The sequence below is a fragment of the Drosophila ficusphila genome, unplaced genomic scaffold (genome assembly GCF_018152265.1).
Source record: "Drosophila ficusphila isolate 14025-0441.05 unplaced genomic scaffold, ASM1815226v1 contig_106, whole genome shotgun sequence".
In the NCBI taxonomy this organism is placed as follows: domain Eukaryota; kingdom Metazoa; phylum Arthropoda; class Insecta; order Diptera; family Drosophilidae; genus Drosophila; species Drosophila ficusphila.
In genome coordinates this window covers 2,491,919-2,514,276 of record NW_025063993.1, presented here as the reverse complement: position 1 = coordinate 2,514,276, position 22,358 = coordinate 2,491,919, and the positions used below count along the sequence as shown (strand labels likewise).

The following is a 22,358-nucleotide window of genomic DNA, read 5'->3' as shown; positions in this document are numbered from 1 at the left end:
TCTGGGGTGGGTGGAAAGTGCTGGTCCCGAGGTAAGTGGCGCGGGCAGGTGCCACAACGCCTGCAGATGCCACCGCTGCTCAGAGCTTAGCTCGCAAGCAGTGCGCTGTTTGCCATAAAAATAATTTGCCGCCTTAATGTGAGTGGCTTATAAATTTGTGCACAAGCTCAGACCATTTATGGCCATCGGGCAGGGACCCATGGGGCACTTGTACCTAACTGTTTATGTGGTAAGATGCCAGCCCGGTTGGGTGTGTCTGGGTGTTTGTGTGCAGCTCGATGCTTTTTTGGCTGCATTCAAATATGGAAGGCCGCATCCAGCCGGACATGGTTTGAAATTCTTCAGATGAGCCCCTAAGGTCAGGAATACCCAAGCCACCGAACGAATAATTATGATTGATAAATATCTCACAGATATACAGTCCTCTTAATACTATAACATTCAAATTGCACACAGTTCGTTTTTTGCAGCCAAGACAAAAAAATGTTAGTCGTGGCGAACAATTAAATCAAAATTGAAAGTGTAAGAAAATTGCTTGCACAATTTCTGATACGTCAGAAAGTTTTTAACAATGATTATATATTTTAAGTATGTAGCATTGCGAATTACGTAAAGGAAAAAATGGTTCTTCTACAGATTCAGTATAAGATACCCCAAAATAAACGGCCAATATATCAATTACAAACAATACTCTTTATTTAGTCGTTATTTTACTTGCGTGTTTTGATTTGTTTTTAATTTATTCGGTTGTACAATTTAATTTCGACTTTGAACTAATTTTCTTGAAAATGTTAAAATTAGCCAAAATAAAAAAAGTTAGGAAAATTAAACAGCAACTAAATGCATTAAGTTTATTTACTACATATGCATGGCCACAATAAGTTTAATTGTACTTGAGCTGTTAGATCCACACTAAGTTGTCTGTTGCTCTGGCAAGACGTAATCCAAATAACATTTTTGGGTTCAATCCGGTCGTGTTAAACTTATTATTATATAAATTATTGCATCAAAATTTGTTCTTAAATCTAGACTTCATTAATAGAAAACTGATAATAAACAAACTTAATCATTCGTTTTACAATTTGTTTTCTTTTTGGTAGCAGCAATTGAGACTATGTTAAGGTAGGTCATTAAAATGATCAGTACTAAAAAGTATATATCTTTGGGATAAATTATTTGGTTGGTTTTCGTTCTGCAACTTTGGGTAACTAAAAACTAAGCTAAATGGCAAGAACTAGTTTTACAAATCCTCCTTCTATGGCACTCTTGCATTTATGTTGGCTTGCAACTTCTGACTTCTACTTCTGCTTCATATACATGGTGGCAATCTTGTCAAGAATCGTGTCGATGGACAGCAATTCTTCTCTGAATTTCTTCATGGTAGGCGCTGGCACAATCCATTTCAGGAACTCCTCCACATTCAGTCGAAGTCTGGCTAAGGGCGACATCTTGGCGTCGTCGTGCGTCGGTCGCTGTGCTAACTTCAGCGATGCAATGATCACATTATCGATCAGACGCTTCTCGTAGCCCAGCTGACGCAGCTTGGGGGCCGAGCTAATCTTCTTTAAAACCACTGCCATGTTGAAACGAATGGTTGAGAGAATGACCGCTTCTTCAGACTGATTGCCAGCGGACTCGTCACCGCCCGCAGGACACTTGGCGCACTGCTCCGCATGCGCCTGCAGCTCCACCTTGATCTTGAAGAACTCGTGACAGCCTTCACACATATAAGGCTTTTGCTGTTTGTGGATCTTCTTCATGTGGTTCTTAAGGTGTGCCAGTTGAGAGAATGCCACCTCGTCCTGACAGAGTTGACAACGAAAGGGTTTTTCGCCCGTGTGCTTGCGGATGTGCAGCTTTAGTACGCTGGAGTGCGCAAAGGTCTGGTGGCAAATCTGTCGGTAGAAGAGATATAGGTTAAAGGAATTATGCTATGCTGTGGCTCTTGCTACTCACCCTACACTGGTAGGGCCGCTCTCCCGTGTGCATCCGCATGTGGACATTGTACTGGCTCTTCTGGGTAAAATATGTGTTGCACACCTCGCACACGTGTGTCTTAACCGCAGCGTGCTTCTGCATATGCGTCGCCAGATCCTCATCCGGCTCGATGGACTTGTGGCAGATTTCGCACTCTAACTGCGTGAGCTTGTGGTGCTCCTGGTTTATGTGGGCTCGCAAGGCCAACTCGTTGGCAAACTGACTCTCACAGATCCCGCACCGGTGCTCCATGCCCTGCTCGTGGCGCTCCATGTGGACCCGCAGATTGGCGTTAGTTGAAAAGCTGGCCGAGCACTTGGTGCAGTTGAACTGCTGGATGCTCGTCTTATGATGAGAAACCATATGCTGCTGCAACTGAAAATAACAATTAATGGTTTTCTTTATTTTTTCTTGAAAAAGATTATATTACAAATTTAGTTTCATATGCAATAATTACATTTAAAAACAAAATAAAAAGTACTAAGTTAAAGTCCTACTTTGGCATTGATATTTAAGATTTGACAAGTATTTAAGATGTTAGACATAATTAAGTTGCTATAGAAATATTCAGTTCTTTGTTTGTAACAAAAAAAAAGCATCTTTATTTTATTTTAAAGCATTTGCTTTAGATACACCACAGAAATTAAAAATTTATTTTATAATCATTTCACTCACCTGACCTCCTCGTGCGAATTTTTTGTCGCACAGAGCGCAAGGATACGGCTTCTCGCCGGAGTGAAGGCGCATATGAAGGCGCAGACGCTCCTTGAGGGCAAAGGACTTGGGACACTGGGAACAGGCGAACTGCTTTCGGTGTTCGTGGGCGGTGGTGATGTGGTTCTTGAGGTTGACCGCCTGGCGGTAGCTCTTGCCACAATCCTTGCACTTGTGCGGCCGTTCGTCGGAGTGGATCAGAATGTGGCGCTGAAGGTCAGTCTTGCCGCCGAACTCCTTGGAGCAGTGGCTGCAGACATGTTGTTTCCGCTTCACTGCCTCCCCCTTGCGAGGGGACTTTTTGGGCGGTGGTTGCACATAATCGGCATCCTTTGAGTCCTGATCAGCGGGCTCTTCTTCTTCCTCCTCCGCACAGACACCACGCAAACTGGCCAGGCTGCTCTTCCGTCGTTTGATAGGATGCGTGAGTGCTGGAGAAGAGTCCCTCGCCGCCGGCGGCGAGGATAGCGAGATCCCGCTGTCCGTGAGCAGGGAGACTGCATCCTCCTTGGATAAACTGCGACGACTGCGTACCATTTGTTGGTTTTTGTATTATTCAGTTGATTATTTCTTGGGGATCTCTTCTTGGGGACACCGGCACCAGCTGCGATTTGCTTTACTTCTAGGGTTAATGTTCTACGTAATTTATGGTTTTCTGATTTTTTTGGTTTGTTTGGCTACTTTTAGGAAAGATCCCATACACCATTGGCTTAGATTAGTATAGATGGGCTGCAAAAAAGTTAAGAACTGCTTTATTTCTCCACTAGCAATGCGCCACGTTCTGAAGCAGACGGAGAATCAAAAACACAGACAGAAATAATAACAGTAAGTGAGGCCGAAACAGAAACAAAAAGAGAAACAGCAACGGAACAGAACCTCCAGCTGTGTCAACAGTGATAAGACTTATGCACAGAAAAATATTACCAATTTTTGTCTATCATTTTTGAATTTTGTACTTTCTACTAGTGGACAATATATAAAACTTTATAAACAAAAAACAAAAAAAATTCTGCCCACCGTTTTTGTTTAAATACGTTGGGAGTCTTGTTACATTGGAAGTGATTATAAAATCTGTGCTGGTCTAAAAACATTAATTATGGAGTTTTAAATTATATACATATGCTTGGACTTCTATTGGATAAATACATATATGCACAAAATAAAACTTTTTAAAGAGCTATTCTGATAAAGGTTTACTTTAAGAACTTAAAATATATAAAACGTTTGATTCTAAACATAGCGCGTATGACTGTAATTGTTTTGCTTCATTTGATTTTAGGCAGTTCTATGACACATCCGATTATTCACTGTGTAGAAGCTAGGAGCTTCCTTCCCTTTCGATTTGTCGCTTTATAATTTGTCAATTCCAGCGAACGTAAGCTCCCAGAAATTTTCCCAGTTTGTTGTCTTAATCTTTTGTTTGAGCGGGAGCGAGAGGAAGCTATCGCGTGATAAGATCTCATGAAGGCAACAACTGATAAGCTATCCGGCTGCACGATAAGACTACGCACTCACAAGCACTTGAACTCCTATCCGAGGAACTATAGATAGATATGTAGATGTACAAATATCGCCACATATGTAACCTGAGCGATCTGGAGTCGTCTGTTCTCCGCGGTAGCGGAGTTTCCAATGAAAAGCGAGCACAAAGAAAATGCAACTGGAAGAGAGCCGATGACCCTGGACTTCGACGAACATCTGGCAAACAGATTGGGAACCCTCCGGACCCTGTCAACCCCTCGGCCCTGCGGAGGGTTAATGGTTCATTAGAGCCGCACCCGCAGAAGCTGAAACTAAAACTCACTTAAACAGCACAACAGCCCTCGACCAAACTGTTGAAAAAGCGAATTAAAGCTAGAATCCGGAGCTGGGAATCGAAACTGAAAGAGAACGGGGCAAAAAGCACGAACGACAGCAAAAATCACACACAAAAAGCGAAAATAAAGAAGTGAATACATAACAGCAGTTTTGTAATGCTAAATAGACGGGGGTAATCGGTTGCAAGGGGGCTGGGGTGGGTAAGGGATAAGCAAGGGGAGGCGCCCGTTGAAGTCTTTCGTATTCGGTGCACAGAACTCGACGAGTCAACAATTTCGGGGGTCTTGCACCCGATTGTTAGTAAATAAAACCAGCACCACAACGGAGTTACTTGCTCAATAAACTAGCTTATACATACAGAGGCTACATATTGGACCCAGAAGTTCTACAATTCCATCACCGAAAACCAATTAACCGTGGACTTACCCGCGAGAACCATCGTTGATTGCTTAATGCCCTTTATCGCAGGAAGCATTAACCATCCCCAGAATTGGACACACCTTGACTGTCTCTACATTCTGCGGCCAGAATTCCGATTTATTTGTTTATAATTTCAACGCCCCCTCGCTGTGTACATACTTTTTGCATTCCGGTGGCTTGCAGTTTGCACGTGTTTTTATGGTTTATCCATCGCCTGAGGTTTTTAAGGCGGCCATCTAAGTTGACCGATCCAAAACCTTTGTGAATTATTGACCAAAATAAATTACAGTTTACGGTGGTTTTTCGTTGTTGTTCTTAATTTTAGTGATGTGTATGCCTACAGTAACGGTCACACCTAGAGTTCTTTTTCTGCACGCCTAGAGAAGGAATCGTGATAAGCAGTCACTGATAGTTGGTTAGGCCGTGAGTTAAGTAAAAAAAACAAATACCTTTTTTTTATTCTCTTTGCATAAGCTTTTCAATAAGGCAAAACAAAAAAATAAGTAGCTTATCTTCACTATGTTGTTTTAAAAAACTTGGAACACAAATATCACGATTTTTCATCTTCGGCTGAACGCGACCACCTTAAAACACAAAATCCGCGAATGTGTGGCAACGCTAAACGCCGCTAAGCTGGTCCGGCATCCCTGACTGACTGAAACACGCGCAAGCAAAATATTTAAGAATAGAAATGGAAAACAGTAGTTAAAAAAGAAAGTTTAACATAAAAGTTCTGCCTTAATCATCCCTTCTGTACAATATCACCAAACTACCTCCACAAAAAGGACTTAATACATATAAACCCGAATCCGGATACAAGGTAAGGTGTAAGTTTTTGGCGCTTCGCTGAACTGAGTCGCCAGTAACCGAAACTACATTTTTTCAGCTACAATGGCTGGCGTACTCTTCGAGGATATTTTTAACGTAAAGGACATGGATCCGGAGGGCAAGAAGTTCGACAGAGTGTCCCGCCTGCACTGCGAGTCTGAGTCCTTTAAGATGGATCTCATCCTGGACATCAACTCGTGGCTGTACCCAATGGAGCTGGGTGACAAGTTTCGCCTGGTCCTGGCCACCACGCTGCGCGAGGATGGCTGCCCGGACAGTGGGGAGTACAATCCCATGGAGCACGAGGGCACGCGGGCGGATAGTTTCGAGTACGTTATGTACGGCAAGATCTACAGGATTGAGGGTGACGAGGCACACAACGAGGCTTCCCGGCTCTCCGCCTACGTGTCTTTCGGCGGTCTGCTGATGCGACTGCAAGGAGACGCGAATAATCTGCACGGCTTCGAGGTGGACCAGCACATGTACCTGCTGATGAAGCGGCTGGCCTTCTAAACTTTTTATATACTTATTTCCGTTCGCAAATTAGACATAAACAACAAACTTTATTTACAGCGTAATAATATCATTGGTGCACTATGCTCGGGGTCAGAATGTTAAGTGATCTGGTCTAGTGCCTAGATGGGCGTCTAAAAGGTGCATTCACTATGAGGCGAGATGGCTGTGGACGAAAAGGAATGCGGCGATCCACGAAGGGCAAAGCCAACGGGGTCGCTGGGAACACTGGAGCTTTTTTAATGGAATTTACGATCTTTGCTGGATTCGGTCGTGGACGAGAAGAGAGCTTGGCAGGGCGTCGCTGCGGAGTCAGGAGCACCGGACGCTGCGGGCGGAAGGCAGCCAGGCGGTTCAAAAGCGGCAGAACATACTGAGCCTGGGGTGGCAGCGGCAGACTGGCCAGGTCGATAATAGCTGCACTTTGCGGCGAGCTGCTGGAGGTGTCATCGTTGGCTGATTGTTCTGGGGGTCCGTAGGTCTGCTCGGGCGGGCCGTAGACCAGATCCGGAGGACCATAAGCCTCGGCGGGCTGCTCCACCACAGCAGGAGGACCGTAAGCCTCGGCGGGCTGCTCCACCACAGCAGGCGGTCCGTAGGTGTCCGCTGGAGGTCCATAGATCACGTCCGGTTGAGGGAACTCCACCGCCTCCTCCGTGGGCAGCTCGAATGGCGGATCGGGCACCAGGCCAGCAGGTGGATATGGGGCCTGCTCCTGTCTCTGCAGGATTAGCGGCAGGGATTTGCTCCTTGCGGGTCCCGGAAACCTCAGATGGGTGCCTTCGATTCCATTCAGGCAAAGAATGGAGCAAAGGGCGAGGGTGACCAGAGAACCAGTTGGATAACCGAACATTTTGGAGTGCTATCTTGAACTGTTGTTTTGTGGGCCTTAGTGTCGCCTATAAATACCCACTGGGAATGGCCTTGGGGGCTGCCCAATCAACTGGCCCAAAGAAACTACGAGGCCGATGACTTATACGGCAGGCCCAACTTTACGTGCCCATTGCGGTGATGACTAAAGCAAGTGTAATTGTTATGAAAAACTAGTTGCATTTCATTAGGTTTTATTATAATCATTTCAAAAATGTTTGTTACACATTTATTTTAAATATTAATATTCAACTTATACCCAAAAAATAGAACAGCTTTTGAATTCATTGAAAAGCATCAGCTTTTGTGCACCTTAGAACATTTTTATCCTGTACCTCCTTTTGTGACTACGAAAGCAATAGTTGTAAATTGCTCCTAAATGTTACCTTTATTAAATTTTTTAACTAATGGTTAGCCACATAATACATATATAAAGAACAGTATTCATTTCAATTTTTCCGATACTTAAGCAATTTACAGTTTAATTTATCGTTTTTCAGTGTTTTATTGTAACAAGTTTTTACGATGATGGATTCCTTCTTCACAATTATTGATTAAGAAACCTTTCGGTTTTATTAGGGTTTCTGATATGTCTGGTGCGATGACTTGGTTGTGTTATTATGTCGCTATACATTAATATCTAAGTTCTGACATTTTTAAAAAGACTTTTCGAAGTTCACCAGTTGCGGCGAAGAATCAGTCGCTGGGGAACGGGTTGCCGGCTACTACGTCCTTGGGGAAAACGCTGGTAGAGTCGGGCCGACTGGACGGGCTGTGGTTGAGGCTGGTCGAGACTGCTGGCCACGACGATGACAGTGCCGTCCTCCAGCACCTTCAACTGCGGCTCGTCCTCCTCTGCGTCCTCATCAGCGGGCTGCAGCTTGGCCTCATCCACCGACTCGTCCTCAGTTTCTGGGATATCATCGGTCTCGATGGGATTCTCTGGCTGTGGCTCCGATTCGGGATCTGGAACTGGAACGGAGTCAGCCTCCGGTGGTCCGTAAGTGTTGTCTGGCGGGCCGTAGGTGTTATCCGGAGGTCCGTAGGTGTTGTCTGGGGGTCCATAAGTGTTGTCCGGTGGCAGGTAAGTGCTCTCCGGCTTAGGGGTCGAGCTGGGCAGATCGAAAGGAACACTCGGGGTTACTCCCGCCGCCGGGTAACCTGTAGGCGACGGACTGGGCGGAGCCTCTTCCTGCCTGGCGGAGAATCTCCGGCGGAGTGGTTCCGCCGAACTTAGTGCCACCAGGCCCAGGATAAGAATGACGACTGGTGCTTTGATCATTTTCGCGGTTGAAGGGCTTCTGTTCTGATTTCCCAATCCGACTTGGCTTATTTATAGTCCCGTGCTACCGGATCGAGTTTTCTATAATTTATGCTCGTCACTTTCAATTTTAGGCTCTTGTTCCCGGTAAAACTTTGATTATGTTGCGCTGATCGGCGGCGAGCTTAATACTCGATACGTGACCCTTTTTCGAAATGAAATAGCCAATGCTATGATTTCGAATATGCTTCCCCTTCCCTTCCGTGGGATCATTCATTAACCCTCGATTTAGGCTTTGGGGTCGCTATGAACGTTTGAAACTGTCTGTTTTCGGATCTTGGGTTCTTGGCAGTTCATAATTTCGTTTGATCAGTTTAGTATTCATATGAAACAAAATAGGCTTTGAAAAAATCAATTGTGAGCATTAATCAAGAGAGGCACGTCCCATTTATAGGCTAACATATTCAAAGTTTGTTCAAGGATTTTGAAAATAAGATGTCTTAAGTGCTAAATTTATTAGATTAATAATTGTTGGATTTCGGTGAATAATATTCCTTTTGAATACAAAATTGTAAGCTATTAAAACATTTATGGCCAATACTGCAAGTTCAAAATAATATTACAGATAATCTTCCTTCCTTTTTGAATTGGTATTGAAACGTATTTCACAAATTACATAAATGATATTGTATTAAAATTGGGTCAAAAAAACTATGTGAATGGGTTTTTTAAATTTTTGAATCTTCGGTGTTTTTAAAATATGCAGTTGCATACTAAGTACGGCTAGGTTCCTTTTAGTTTAAATAATTTTGATTTGTTCGATCAGGTCTTAACAAAAGGCTATTGGCCTATTACCCATTTCTATGGGTGTGCAATTTGTCCAATTTCGTGAGGCAGCGGTCTAGATTTCGTGACCAAATTGGACCGAGTCGATGCCGTTTGTTGTTTTGTTTAACTCCTATGCATTTAGTGTTTTTATGTTTGTTTTTATGATTTTTTTATTTTATTTATAGGTGATTGCTTAAAATAATTGCCACCTTACTGTCGATCTATCCTTCTTCATGCAGGTTATTTCCATTAGTATTGCTGTCCCACGGGATCCAATAAATATAGTTTGTACCTCTTATATTAAAGGAAATGTCGAGGTCACCCTTTTAGATAACATAAGAAACGCATCGGTTTAAAATAGTATTCAACAACTCGATTATTTATTTAGCAACAGTTTTAGGTACTTAAATCCTTATTTTTCGGCTCAATTCGTATCTTATTTTGCATTGACTCATTCTAGATAGTGTAGACCAGCACTGGTCGGGAGCGGATGATCTGGGCGGATCGGAGCTTCTCCGGAACGGGACGACGGCTGCGAAGGCGTCCGTTTCGGGGCTGGATCAGACTGGCCGGAATGGGCTCCGCATCGACTGGAGCCTGGTCAGCTGCGGCATCATCGGCCGGAGGTCCATAGGTGTTGTCAGGCTCAGCTGGGGGTCCGTAGGTGTTATCCGGAGGACCGTAGGTGTTGTCCGGCTCAGCTGGCGGTCCGTAAGTCAGATCAGGCTGGGCCTCCGTCTCCGTGGGCAGGTCGAAGGGCACTTCCGGAGTGACGCCAGCTGGTGGATAAGGAGCCGGGGCCTCAGTGGGCGCAATATCCACGGCAGGGTCTGCTGGAGCAGCTGGATCCTCTGGAGCTTGCTCCTGACGAGCGAATTGAAGACGAGAGGATCGGCCTCGGAACCTGGCAGGTTCCGCCAGAGCGACGGCAGCAATGGCTGCAATCAGGAGCAGGGAGCAGGTGAACTTGTAGGCCATGTTGAGCTGGTGATAAGCTGTCTTAGAATGTTGTCTACCACTGAATGTCGCGGAGCTTTTATACACCGTAGTTTTTGGCCACTCATATTTGGCACATTGAGGGACACCCTTTCGATGGCCTATGGACGTGACAATATTTAGTCAAGGGCCCATGTCTAACCAATAACCATTGGCCGTTAATTATAACCCACGGGTACTTAACTTTGACACTTCGCTTGGCCCCAGTGCCAATAAGCAATGGGGTGAACCTTTAAATGAAAAATTGGAAACTGATTTGGAATCACATCCATTATAATTAGGTGATTATTTCTTTTTTACAATAAAAATACAAAAAATCACTTACAACAAGAACATTATTTTAATATAAAACAATACATTTAAAATGTATGGCTAAAAACTATACAGAATTCTCCCAGTTTTAAAAAAACTTTACGGTTTTGATTCTTATTTTTGCTATAACGAAATTTGTTATCATTAGAGGTTTTACAATATAACGTGCCTTTGTATCAACCTATTCCTCCGATTTTCTATTACTTAAGGTTTTCCTAGATATCTAAGGTCCATCCAAATGACCACATGGGCGGCCAGTGATAGAGTTTTGATAGCACTTTAAATTCCACTCCACTGTGCGGCGCCTGCTTGACATACGCATTGATGGCTTTCAAATCGCGGCTCTCTGCTTAAAATGCACGGCGTTGTGGGTCGGCTAGAATCGCTGGCCAGCGGGGCCACCGTTGGCGCCTTGTGGGTATAAAAGTTAAAGCTCCATATACGACAGCCAACATTGCTCCACTGCAAGTCCCACGATCATGGCACGTCATCAGCTCTTCAGCTCCCTGCTTCTTCTGCTGGCCATCTGGGCCGTAACCTGTACGGCACAGACTCCGCTCCGGCGACGCCTGCGCCTGCGTCCGGTGACCTTTGCCCGCCAGGAGGTGGCACCCACGCCCTATCCATCCGCCGCCGAGCTTAAGCCTGCCGCCGAACAGCCTGCCCTGACCTACGGACCTCCAGAGGACGTGGACACGGACGCCTTGCCGTCGGAGCAGGAGCCACCGGTGGACAACTTCGAGCCCAGCCCGGAGACCGAGGAGGTGGACACCGAGGAGAGCTCCCTGGAGGCGACCACGCCCTCCTCCGCCCCCGCCCGTCTGCGCAGCCGCCAGAGGTTGGCCAAGTTGCAGCTGGCCAAGCCCAAGCGTCTGCGCCAACGCATCGCTCGTCTGGAGGAGCTGCCCGTGGATGAGGCAGTGGCTCCAGTCGCTGCAGTGGCTCCTGTTGCACCAGCGCTGGCCACGCCCCAGTTCTACTACGTGGGCGCGGGCCAGCAGCCCTATTACCTGTCCTACAACGCCGCTCCCCAGCAATTGGGCTGGTAAACAATAGCTGAATTTCCTATTTGTACATCGCTTGGATTTGATTTGTTTTAGTCGTTGAAAATATATTTTTGAGAAAGAAAAGGTTGATTTTTTTTATGCAATATGTTCTTGCTGCTAAAAGTGGTTCTGGTTTGTGGTACCCGAGGTCTAGAAACTAACAATTTTCTTTGCGAATGGAATTTTAAAAAAAAATCCCTGTCTCCACTTAAAAAATGTATTGTTTCTTTCAAAAGTATTTTATCGACCTAATATATTAATTCTGTTTAGGAATTAGTTTTTTTGGTGCTAAATTGAAAGTGCATTTGTGCATATTTTTTGGTTTCAACAGTATATATTTTTACTGTATATTTCAAACTGTTAAACTTTTTAAGTACTCATATATAAACGGAGTTTTACTTTGTTGTTTCTAAAAAGCATAGCAAGTCTGATAAGTGTCTACATAAAATATTATTTTTCATTCCCATTTTGTTGCCCTGCTTAACAAACCGCTTAGAGCTTTTTACTCACCACCAACTCATTGCAAATCATTGGCTTTTAACAATGGCTTCTGCATTGTAGAGAAACGACTCCTTTTCAGTATTCTTTGCATATATGCACCCTTGACATGTGAATTGCTTTCGCAACGTTTGAGGGGTTTCTGGCTCCTTTCGTCTTAGTACATATTTTGCCAGGAACTTAATGGTCTATTGAGAAACTTTGTTTCTCCTGTTCAATGCATTTTTAACGCTTTGTTCTATTTAAAGCTAAACTGACTGGCTTGCACGTATATTTTAAAATGATGGTCATTAAGTTCAGTTTTATTATTCGGTGGCTTCTGTTTAAGAGCTAAGTCAAGTCAATCCATTCCTGATTACCAAAGTATCGGAAGTTGGGATATTGATGATCGGGTTAGACGCTGTTGAAAAATTCTATAAAAGGGAGGATTGCAGCATAGGAACTCTTTGCTCTTTGGGGCACTCAAAATATTAGATTGGTACCAAGAAGCTGTTCCTCACTGGAACTCCAAACTCCATTAAAAGTCTCCACAGTTGGGTTTCGATTTGCAAAGTTTTTGTTCTTCTGTTATAACCAAATAAGCGGCTCCTGGGTGTAATGACGATGATGGTCGTATGAATATATTTTCATAGGATAAACACATTTCTGCAATCGCCGTTTTGTGGCTTTTGATGGAGTTATCTTTGGCAGGATACACCAAAAACTGGTTATAGGCTGTTCAGAACTATGTTTTTGAAGTGTCTTCCCTAAAATCTGGCAAAACTATACTTTAATATTACCAGAAAATGTTTTTTTACTCTACTGAAATAAGTTTCCGACTGATGTGGCTTGTGTTCTTGCAAAACTAGTTCAACATCGTTTGATTTTTATACCCTTATAATACCCTCTTATAATTTCAGTCAAGAGTTTGCAACGCAGTGAAGGAGACACCTTCGTCCCCATAAAGTATATATATTTTTGATCAGCATCCCGATCGTAATTAAAATACAGTCGAATCCCGATATTTCGTACCCCGCTAAATCGAAAATCGCGATAATTCGTAAAAAATTCTGTTCCCTTGAAAAATAATCCCTTGAAAAAAATCTCGATAAATCGAATTCCCGTCTAATTCGTAAAATAAAAGTGATCCCCTTGCCATTTCGAATTAACGGGACTCGACTGTACGTCTGACCGTCTGTTTTTATATAAACTTTTCTCTTGGTTTCAAAGCTATCTTGCAGAAACTTTACCAAAAGTTGTTGCCGCAGAATATAAGTCGGGACGGTCTGGATCGGGTGAATATTTTGGAAAGCTCCCATACGAGAGAATTAAACAAAATTCTCACGCCTTTGTTTTTGATCATATTGAATTGATTTCTTCCAGATAGTGTTTATACCTTTGCAGAGCAAAATGATCGTGATCGTGGGATAAATATTTGATGACTGACAAAGGAATGTAATCTTCGGCTTGCCGAAGCTAGCTTCCTTTTTTGTTATTTAATAACTTTTGATTTAATTGAAAGTTAAATTATTTGCATTCAATGTGAAACAGCTACCAGTCGATTTCACTTAAAAAACATCAATCATATTTAATAGCCTCTATTTCAGAAATACACATTCAGCGTATAATTTGCGTAAACCTGTCTTCTATTCTATAATTAAGATTCCACTATAAAAATAAACCACAAACAGAAACAATTAAAGTTTTCGACGAATTAGCGAATCTTTTGTTCCATGCCGGTGAACGTAATAAAATTGGATGTTCTTAAATAATCAACAACCTCCAGAGATGACTGCCTTTGAATGAATAATAAATATCCTAATCGTAATGTTTATAATCCTAATTAATTTAATCGAACATAGTATTCACCTAAATTCAAATTTTAGAGCATAGGTTCATGTTACAAAAGATGTATTTTTTAGCTGTACAGATGAATAAGCTTAAGGCTGTCGATGATAAGTTTTTTGGTTTTTTTTTTATTCTGTTTACATTTTAATGAGAACCGGTCAAAGTCAAGTGGAATTAATCGTAAACCAAGTGGTCTCTATAAAGAGCGGGCTTAATTACTTTAAAGCTTTTGATCTTTTTTTGCTCTTTCTTAATGTTATATAAATGTATATAAATTTAAATAGAGCAGTGACTAATAAAACCCCTTCATAAATTCACTATTAAATATCGGTCAAAATCCCAGCTTCTTAATAATCTTTAGCGTAAGACGATGGGAAATTTTCAAGCTTATCAGTCCTCAGCTTGATTCGCTAGAAAAGGTTATCTCAACACACAAATACACAATTTTAAAAGTGAGTATTCTTTATGAAAATAAATAAACTGTTATACATATACGTTCAGACACATTAACAAAATCTGATCTAGGCGTAGACTTTAAGAAGATCCCAATGACGCTTTTAGCCGCGGAAGAAAGATCCCCGCGTTTCGAAGGCGCCCACATTGGGTCTCGAACTGTTCCGATGGGCCTCGATGGCCTGGTAGTTAATGAGCCAGAAGGGCTGCTGTTCCACGGGTAGCGAACTCAAGTGGTTGAACCACTCCCGATCCCCATGGGCGTCGACGGGGAGCTGGCTTAAAACCGGGGCCGCCGAGGTTGTGGAGCTTCCGGTCGAGGAACTAGCAGTTGGGAGTGGGATCGGGCTTGGGCTTGGGCTTGGGTTTGAGCTGAAGCTTAGACTGGGGCTAGGGCTTGGAGAGTCAGCAGCTCCAAAGCGGTTCGCCACAGTGGGAGCCTGCTCCCCAGCAAAACTGCTAATGGGCAGCACCAGTGGAACTCCAACAGGCGGATTCTGGGCTGCTCCGAAGGGCAGATTGATAATAGCAGGCTGCGAACTGGATGGCTCTCCGAATCTCGTAGCTATATCCACTCCGGTGATATTTTCAGCAGCGGTATTCTGAGTTGCGTGGTATTTGTCCTTTTGGCTCAGTCCACCTGGCGGCCTCAAGCCCGCAAAAGCCGGTCTTTGTGCCTGAACAATTTCGAGCAGAGTCATGCTGATAATAGCCACGGCGCAAATAAACTTCAGCATTTTTGCGAGGAAAGTTTCACTGATTTTACGAATTTCTCCGGTGACTCCACGAGATGCTTACTGGACTGATCTTCTCCGACAACTGAGAAGAAACAACCTGAGAGATTATTTAAATAAGTTCCGACACTCTGCGTGCGACAAGTCACACAGAGAAAAAATATTTAATTATAAATTTGTACAAATTTTAATGTTCGGTTTAACAATTTGTAAATACCCTTACTTTCATATAACAATATTTAGTCATCTATATTACATTTACTTATATCAGATATATGAACATTTAAATAGACAAATTTTAAATAATAAAAACTAGAATTCTTCTGCATTGTCTGTGTGTATGTGTATGTGTATTGCCTCTGTAGCAATAGCTTACATTTGTTAATTTTGCAGTGTATGATTAAATGCTAGGATCTCCCACAATATATCTCTCGTTTTTTGTCGTCTCATTTCTTTGGAAGAGTCCTACTTGCTTTAGAGACCTACGTAAACTTTTATTCGCGCTGTGTACAGAGATGCTGCTGGTTATACTCTGATTTTTATGTAAAATATTGGGTTTTTCAATTGCGTTTGCTTGGATTCTTTTTACCCTTTGTGCAATTATTTTAAACACAGAGCAGAAAACAAATCATATATTGGAACAAAAATAGATTATCTTACGTTTTTTTTAACATAAATTAAAGTATAAATCAAAATTTTAATTTATTCTTAAAATAAAATTTAAATAGCGCAATTCTAACAAATTCTAAAAAACTTAAAAGTTATCTTATGTGACACCCATTACAACTATTAATTGAGGAAAAAAAATTATTTTATTCTTTAGCATGCTCATGCTTTTAGTGAAAAAGGGCTGCAATTTAAAACGACATTTAAAACCAAAAGATGGATCTTAAATATATTTACTGAATGTAAGAACATTTAATTTTCGCTTAAGTAGTTAATCTAACTCGGCTGCTAGATTGTTTCTTGTGTTTTTTGCGGTTGGGGCAATCCCAAAAACTTGTTGCACTCGTCACCGCTTTGGGAAGCGTGCCTCCCAAAACCAGTTTCAGGTCTTCCCCTTTTCCCACTGCTCATTAGCCATAATATACCGATCGACTACGCAGGAGATTTTGTTTTTGGGAGCGTCTGGCAGGTTCGCCTTTGTGTCTGCGAACAAATGACTCACTGGAATGTCGCAAAGAGAACGTTCTTTCTCAAAACTTTATTTATTTGCATTTGATTATTTAATCGAGTAGGGTTCTTTTGTGTATGTCTTTGTGTGGGTGGTGGGAAAAAGTGTGAGCATGTGTTTCTTTGTCGTCATCGTGGCTCGTTTGGATCGTCATGGGTTTTTGTTTTGAGTTGTCCCTGGAATTGAATAAACAGTATCAACATTTTGATAAATGAAGGGTTCGCGAAACGATAATTAAAAGTTATTGTACTAATAGTACTTTGATATACGTTTCTTTAACTTCGATTTAAACTTGATTGTATATACGATAAGCAATTATTATTTATGGTAATGTGAGTTAATCGGAAAACAAGATCTCACGCTTTCATAAATACATTATTTGGCCTGTTGATTTAATCTATTGACTTACCTGGAATCCACCTAGACTCGTCGCACGTTGGAGCGGACAGCCCTCAACTTGGCCGGGCGAGCTGCAGCGGAAGCCACACGACGGTAGGCCACGGGCTGGGCGGCTCTGCGGTAGTTGGCCGCCCGCCTGGCAGCCACCAAACGGGCCTGCTGCTCCGCCGGAATGTCGGCGGCGGCGGGCAGATCGTTTCCGGTCGCGTCCGGGGGGCCGTAGACCTCGTCGGGAACGGCGTTGGGCGCGGCGTCGGGCGGTCCGTAGACGGCATCCGGGACGGGCTCGGCGGCCGAGGGGGCGGCGGCCTCGTCGAAGGGCACTTCCGGCTTCAGTTCGTCGGCCGAGGGGTAGGGGGTCACGGCATCCGGAACACCTCCGTCCGCAGGAGCCAGTTCCTGGCGAGCGGAGTACCGCGAGCGTCCGCGGCTCAACCGCTGCGAGTAGCGCTGCTGCTGGGCCTCGGAAAGGGCCAGCAGGCTGAGGATAGCAACCACGAGGATAACTTGGAACTTGGCCATGGTGATGGGGTGTATCTAGGAGCGGGCTGAACCAACGACTGATGACTTGGAGAGCTTCTTGGGCGCTTTTATAGGTAGGACTTGGATGGGCAGCTGTTTAGTGTGCGGCGCGTGGACCCACTACGGGCATCCTTTTTTGGACCTACGCTCTGACGTCGGCCTACTACTATAGACTTGGTTCCCCACGATCGGCGGTGTCTGCGGCGTCTTTATGCGGCCACGACGTGACCAGAAAGAACTAGCAGATGCAGAGGTCCGAGGTTCCGCCAGCAATCAGACCAAAATCGGAGACTGCTCCACCTCGATCGAACCAATCGCTCAATGCTGAAATGCTCTTAATGTGACAGGAGAAGGAATTAATGGCGGGTCGTAAATTGAGGGTGAAGTTAAAGGATATTGGGTTATTGCAAATCGGCTATTTTAGCTTGTTCGCTTCGTTTCGAGTGTATCTAAAGTCTATTGAATCAGCAATTTAAATATTTAAATAACGACACATTTCAAAGAACATCTTTTACTTCGTACCTGAGAATCTACTATGGATTTTTCCAACTAGATCATTAATATTTACATTTTAAATTTAAACACTCACATGTATTTACATTTTACAGATCCTTAAGCCTTAAATCAAATCAAAATCCATCAGGAGTTGGAATAAAAGGTTCGTCATATATTTAAATATACTTAAGGAATAAAAGGATTTTTGAAATGGAAAAAAGGAAGTTTACGGTGAAGATTCGTCAGAATAATATCGAGAGCCGATATAACTAGAAATTGTATTTGTCTGTTTAGGACTTTTTAAGAGAGCAGATTTTACCGCAACTGAACAGTATAATCTAACCTTGTGCATTTGAGTTACGATTTAATAATTTCTTTAATTTTAATAATGAGATCGCTGTTCTAATAAGCCGTCGAATTCATCCTAAGACAATCTGTTTTCTCAACCCATTAACAATATTTAGTCATCATCAGTTCATTCGTGTAATGATAGTTCAGGACGTGACTTAAAACCATCGTTTGTCCTTGGTGCTCACCTCAACGCCAAATCGTTGATCGCATAAATATCGATTATAAGCGTTTAATCAAAAATTCTAACACTCGAACTGACAATTCCAGCATAATGCAATTGACAACAGTGGTTGGCGTCGCCTCCGTTTCGAATTCGCTTTCAATTGGCCGGGGATTGGGTTGCGTGTCACGTACGAAACGCATTTAATTTTCATAGAACATGGCGAATCGGACGTGGACACCGGACAGTGTGGCAGTTGGGGACCGGCGATAATGTGGGCGACATGGTGGATGACTCGGCGGCGGACGTGGTGATGTCGGCGGAGACCAGAAACAAACAAAAACCTATGCAAAATAAATCATTAAGTGTGCGCCTAATCGATGTCGATGTCGATGTGTCGATATAGAAGCCCATGTCTATATTCCCCGGGACGACTCTCGCTTTCGAGAACTTTGTATAAAAGTATCGGCCCCAATCGCACCTGGAATCAGTTGGGTCTAAGTTCGGCCGAGATCGACAGTTCACCATGCAGTGGCTCCTACCCGTTATCCTTTGCCTGTGGGCCTTCGGTCCACTTCAGATCGAGTCTCGCCAGATCAGGGATCAATCGCTACGCGGTCAGTGTACAGGAGGATCAGGCGGTCGAGGTGAAGGCGGCTCCCTATCCTCCGGCGGGATTCCGGCCACAAGGTCGCGCCTTCTGGTTGCCCGGCGAAGTGGAAGTCGAGGTTCAGGAAGTGCCCGCGGAAGGTTCGGGCTGGCAGGAGGAGCAGCTGACTACCACAACCGAGCTGCCACTGGAGGATCTGCCGACCAGCACCACGGAATCATCTGCAGACTGGAGCACCACCACCACTGCCTGGGACTCCCTGGACACCACCACAGCTCCTCCACTTCCAGTAGCTGAGTCCCGATCGAGTAAGGCCCTTGAGAAGGCTCCCTATCCACCAGCTGGCTTCCGCCCGAGTCGCGCCTTCCGCCTGCCCACCGAGCAGAATCTGGAGGAGCCGGAGCAGATCTCCGCCAGCAACTCGACCGACAGCAATGCCGACCATCCGGTCTGCGGGGTCAGCACGGATCCCCTGAAACCCACGCCGGAGCCAGGATCCAAGGACGAACCCGATGCGGAGAGCGTGGTCTTCACTGCCAATGTGGGGCCTGCGGTTCTCGTGGCCAGAGCCCCGTCCTCCATTCCGGTGGCCATTCCCCTGCGATCGCAACCTCTGGTTCAGGCTCCCCGATCCCGGGGATTCGTTTACACCACGCACGTGGAGCAGCGGTGGTGAGAGCCCCGGTCTGAGCCTTATTTTAATCCTTGTTAACAGTTCAGTATTTGTAGTTTCTGTGTGTGCAAATAAATGTTTTTAATTGTTATTTACCTTCAAGTCTATTTCCGTTTTTATTTGGAAATAAAAGGGAAGTTTAAAATGGGTAAACGCTAAGCATTCAGGTACGAAAAACAAATAAATTATCGCAACATTTGCTGATTTCTTCAACTTGACAGAAAAGATTGTAGAAGTTTATAGGTACACAAATTATATCGTCATCAGTCTCATCGTTTTCATAGACCGGAAGTTGTGGCACGTTCCCAACTTTGTTTTTGTAACGTCATTGAATGTTTTGTTAAATATTGTTTTTGTTCGCAATTGAAGGAGGAGTAGCGCCGAGCATCAAACTGTTTTCTATCAAATTGAGACTGGTTCTGGCTGGAGACAGCCTGAGAGCTCCTCTTCCCGGCATCCGTATCAAATTTGACGTGCGGATGTGCAAAGTTTTAACCGTGGAACGTGCGTGGCATGCGGAACGGCGTCCGGCGACTTTGGAGGTGGAGCTTAGACTCCCCCTCCCCCAATCGACCTCTTCGTGGAGGATTCAAATTGAATAACGAGTATGCGAGTGCTCTCCGCACCATCCGAGAGAAGGAGCCAGTGGGACGTAAATCCGCCAGAGACCATTGAACCCGCGATTCAGCGAGAGGACTTGTTGAGCGGAGGAGTCTTCGTGCCAGACATTTATGGCAGTATTTCTGAATATTTTATGCGAGAGTTTCGTGGGCCCAGAACGGCATTCAATTGAATCGAAAGCGCCAATAAAAGTGCACACAAAGTTGCATGTTTATAAAACAATTGGTTTTTTGACAGACGGAAACCAATGAAGCTTTTTAGCATAAGAAAATTAGTTAACAACTTTTGCATGCAAATTTAGGAGTTTGAAATTCATTTTTTAACCCTATTAAGACTTTTCGATTTTAGATTCCAGGTCAAGAAAGTATTAACACACTTATTGAAATTTGTAATCATACAAGATATGTTTTTCAATGTGAACGTATTTTTTATTCGTTAGGGGCTGTGTATAAAGCCATTTGAGGATCGCATTCAAAAAGTAACAAAAGTCAATAAAACAGAGCTAAAAAAAACTTTAACAGAGTCACAGGGCCAACCGCACCGGGTTAATTGATTCGTCCCGACACGCCTCCTTGGCCAAGTCACCGCAAATTGTGCACGTAATTGACAATCAAGGGATCATCGAGGCTGGTGGGCACGATTTCCACGGAGTGCACAACCGGCTGCAGGTGAACATCGCTGTCGATGTGCGTGAAGCTGGCCAGCTGGAGGTCCAGATCCAGGTCCAGGTCCTCGTGGTCGTCGTGGCCGCCGTCCACCAGCACGTACTCGGCCTCCGGCTCCACGATGGCCAACTCCACGGCGGCATTATTGTCGCCGGGCGCCTGCGGCTGCTCGGCAATCGAAACCGAGGCATTGAGATTGTCCTGGGAAAGGGATATGGCCACGTTCGGCGGCGGGGAGTCCACTCCCGCCGGGGCGGCATCGATGGCAAACAGTTTTGTTGTGGCCGGAGTGGTGCTGCTCTCTGTGGTCGAACTATCCGTATTGGCCTCCTCCTCTCCCTCCTCCTTCTTCTCCTCCTTCTGCTCCTCCTTCTGCTCCTCCTTCTGCTCCTCCTTCTGCTCCTCCTTCTGCTCCTCCTTTGGCTCCTCCGTCTGCTCCGCGTTGTCCTTTGGCTGCTCAGTGGTTGTGGTTGGCTCGGCATCGGCCTGCTCCTCGTCATCCTGCTCCTCGAACCGCCGCTCGACTTCGTGCAGTCGCTTGGGCGGAGTACTAAGCAGCAGCAGCTTTCCGGACTTCTCTGCCACCACGGAAGTCGCCCCTTGTAAAGTGCCCGGGGCGGGATCAATCAGTATGCTCGCCTCCTCGTCGCGACTGAAAGCAGGACCCGCCAGAGTGGTGGCCTCCTCCGTGGAGGCATCCCCAACTTGATCCGGATTAACCACGCCAGTGGTGCTCTCCGGAATCTCGGAATCCCCTTCGGGACGGATAACAGCCGCCTGGACGAGAGCCAGGCAGAGAATGGCGCAGGAGAATCCTTTCCACATGTTCGCTGGTCTATTTGCTGACGATTTGATGGCAGTCCATTCCAGACGGGCGTATTTATACGAGCGCTTCCCTCCCATTCGGGAGCTGTCATAATTTTGGCCCTGAGCATTTAATTTGACGCGAAACTTCCGCAAGCGGCCCAAACCGGAAATGTAATTCCCCCCAGCCAGTGGGTGTGTGGGTGTGAGTGTGTGTGTGTGTGGCTGTCTGTGGGGGGGTGTTGTGTGAGTCTGCGGCGGCATTGAAGGAGGCCAGAAAGGCTGGGTCGTTACACCTTAAGCCCCACACAGCCCCCATTGACCGCAGCGATGGCCAGAGTGCCAACCCCAAAAAGTCACTTTACATTTTCGCCTTTGCCTCCGCCGCACATACTGGATCGCACACAGCAGAGGTCAAGGAAATAGTATCGACTTTTATTTTTAATTAGCTGACTTTCTAGAGGGCTGTAAATTGGTGAAAAAGAGTCTTAAGTGTGCAATGATTAAGGTTTTTCAGTATATAGTAAAGCTTCCTTTTTTAAGAAGTAGAGGACCGGAAAATGGAAGGGCTACAAATTGAAAGTTTTTTTTAGTTAAAAACCAATCTATTTCATTTTAGTGATAAGGATTGATTAAGTCCTTTAAAAATAAATTTAAATTTAAAAATAAAATTATTAACTATCAATGGGTTACAGAATGTAAAGTATTTGCTGCAGATAAAGTATTTATTGAGCTTAAAGGCAGATTGAAGAAAACCAAATAACCTCCGCTCCTATTATTTCGGCCCTA

At 44.4% G+C, this 22,358-nt stretch overlaps 10 protein-coding genes across 14 annotated transcripts; 3 read left to right on the top strand and 7 right to left on the bottom strand.

Moving 5' to 3' along the window:
• Window positions 1-674: 674 nt before the first annotated feature.
• Window positions 675-5,296, bottom strand: LOC108088902 (zinc finger protein OZF). Of its 4 annotated transcripts, XM_017186905.2 has the most exons (5): window positions 5,089-5,296; window positions 4,936-5,027; window positions 2,653-3,420; window positions 1,957-2,352; window positions 675-1,895 (listed from the first exon to the last, which is right to left on the bottom strand). In XM_017186905.2, exons 3-5 carry the CDS (start codon window positions 3,226-3,228, stop codon window positions 1,299-1,301), a joined length of 1,569 nt encoding a protein of 522 aa, XP_017042394.1. In that variant the 5' UTR covers window positions 3,229-3,420; window positions 4,936-5,027; window positions 5,089-5,296; the 3' UTR covers window positions 675-1,298. The 4 variants fall into 4 exon arrangements, with proteins under 4 accessions (XP_017042394.1, XP_017042393.1, XP_017042396.1 ...); XM_017186904.2 differs by having other exon boundaries at window positions 4,936-5,296; XM_017186907.2 differs by lacking the exon at window positions 4,936-5,027.
• Window positions 5,297-5,544: 248 nt separating this feature from the next.
• On the top strand, window positions 5,545-6,323 carry LOC108088904 (DNA-directed RNA polymerases I, II, and III subunit RPABC3). 2 transcript variants are annotated; one of them, XM_017186910.2, is made up of 2 exons: window positions 5,545-5,756; window positions 5,816-6,323. In XM_017186910.2, the coding sequence occupies exon 2, from the start codon at window positions 5,821-5,823 to the stop codon at window positions 6,268-6,270; it is 450 nt and encodes a 149-aa protein (XP_017042399.1). In that variant the 5' UTR covers window positions 5,545-5,756; window positions 5,816-5,820; the 3' UTR covers window positions 6,271-6,323. The 2 variants fall into 2 exon arrangements, with proteins under 2 accessions (XP_017042399.1, XP_017042398.1); XM_017186909.1 differs by having other exon boundaries at window positions 5,546-5,749.
• Window positions 6,295-7,129, bottom strand: LOC108088903 (pollen-specific leucine-rich repeat extensin-like protein 3). Its single transcript, XM_017186908.2, has one exon. The coding sequence runs from the start codon at window positions 7,121-7,123 to the stop codon at window positions 6,386-6,388; it is 738 nt and encodes a 245-aa protein (XP_017042397.1). The 5' UTR covers window positions 7,124-7,129; the 3' UTR covers window positions 6,295-6,385.
• A 376-nt stretch (window positions 7,130-7,505) lies between these two features.
• On the bottom strand, window positions 7,506-8,464 carry LOC108088824 (extensin). Its single transcript, XM_017186791.2, has one exon. It carries the CDS (start codon window positions 8,420-8,422, stop codon window positions 7,817-7,819), a length of 606 nt encoding a protein of 201 aa, XP_017042280.1. The 5' UTR covers window positions 8,423-8,464; the 3' UTR covers window positions 7,506-7,816.
• A 1,123-nt stretch (window positions 8,465-9,587) lies between these two features.
• Window positions 9,588-10,224, bottom strand: LOC108088829 (extensin). Its single transcript, XM_017186796.2, has one exon. It carries the CDS (start codon window positions 10,205-10,207, stop codon window positions 9,686-9,688), a length of 522 nt encoding a protein of 173 aa, XP_017042285.1. The 5' UTR covers window positions 10,208-10,224; the 3' UTR covers window positions 9,588-9,685.
• A 779-nt stretch (window positions 10,225-11,003) lies between these two features.
• LOC108088831 lies at window positions 11,004-11,658 on the top strand. The gene has a single exon (XM_017186798.1). The coding sequence runs from the start codon at window positions 11,017-11,019 to the stop codon at window positions 11,584-11,586; it is 570 nt and encodes a 189-aa protein (XP_017042287.1). The 5' UTR covers window positions 11,004-11,016; the 3' UTR covers window positions 11,587-11,658.
• Window positions 11,659-14,352: 2,694 nt separating this feature from the next.
• On the bottom strand, window positions 14,353-15,170 carry LOC108088816. The gene has a single exon (XM_017186784.1). The coding sequence runs from the start codon at window positions 15,096-15,098 to the stop codon at window positions 14,466-14,468; it is 633 nt and encodes a 210-aa protein (XP_017042273.1). The 5' UTR covers window positions 15,099-15,170; the 3' UTR covers window positions 14,353-14,465.
• A 1,120-nt stretch (window positions 15,171-16,290) lies between these two features.
• On the bottom strand, window positions 16,291-17,209 carry LOC108088830. Its single transcript, XM_017186797.1, has 2 exons — window positions 16,679-17,209; window positions 16,291-16,445 (listed from the first exon to the last, which is right to left on the bottom strand). Exon 1 carries the CDS (start codon window positions 17,188-17,190, stop codon window positions 16,690-16,692), a length of 501 nt encoding a protein of 166 aa, XP_017042286.1. The 5' UTR covers window positions 17,191-17,209; the 3' UTR covers window positions 16,291-16,445; window positions 16,679-16,689.
• Window positions 17,210-18,697: 1,488 nt separating this feature from the next.
• On the top strand, window positions 18,698-19,584 carry LOC108088822. The gene is given in 2 exon segments (XM_017186789.2): window positions 18,698-18,797; window positions 18,799-19,584. Coding segments are annotated over 2 exon segments (759 nt in total). The 5' UTR covers window positions 18,698-18,722; the 3' UTR covers window positions 19,483-19,584.
• A 958-nt stretch (window positions 19,585-20,542) lies between these two features.
• On the bottom strand, window positions 20,543-21,600 carry LOC108088823 (UPF0329 protein ECU05_1680/ECU11_0050). The gene has a single exon (XM_017186790.1). It carries the CDS (start codon window positions 21,588-21,590, stop codon window positions 20,682-20,684), a length of 909 nt encoding a protein of 302 aa, XP_017042279.1. The 5' UTR covers window positions 21,591-21,600; the 3' UTR covers window positions 20,543-20,681.
• Between the last annotated feature and the right edge of the window lie 758 nt (window positions 21,601-22,358).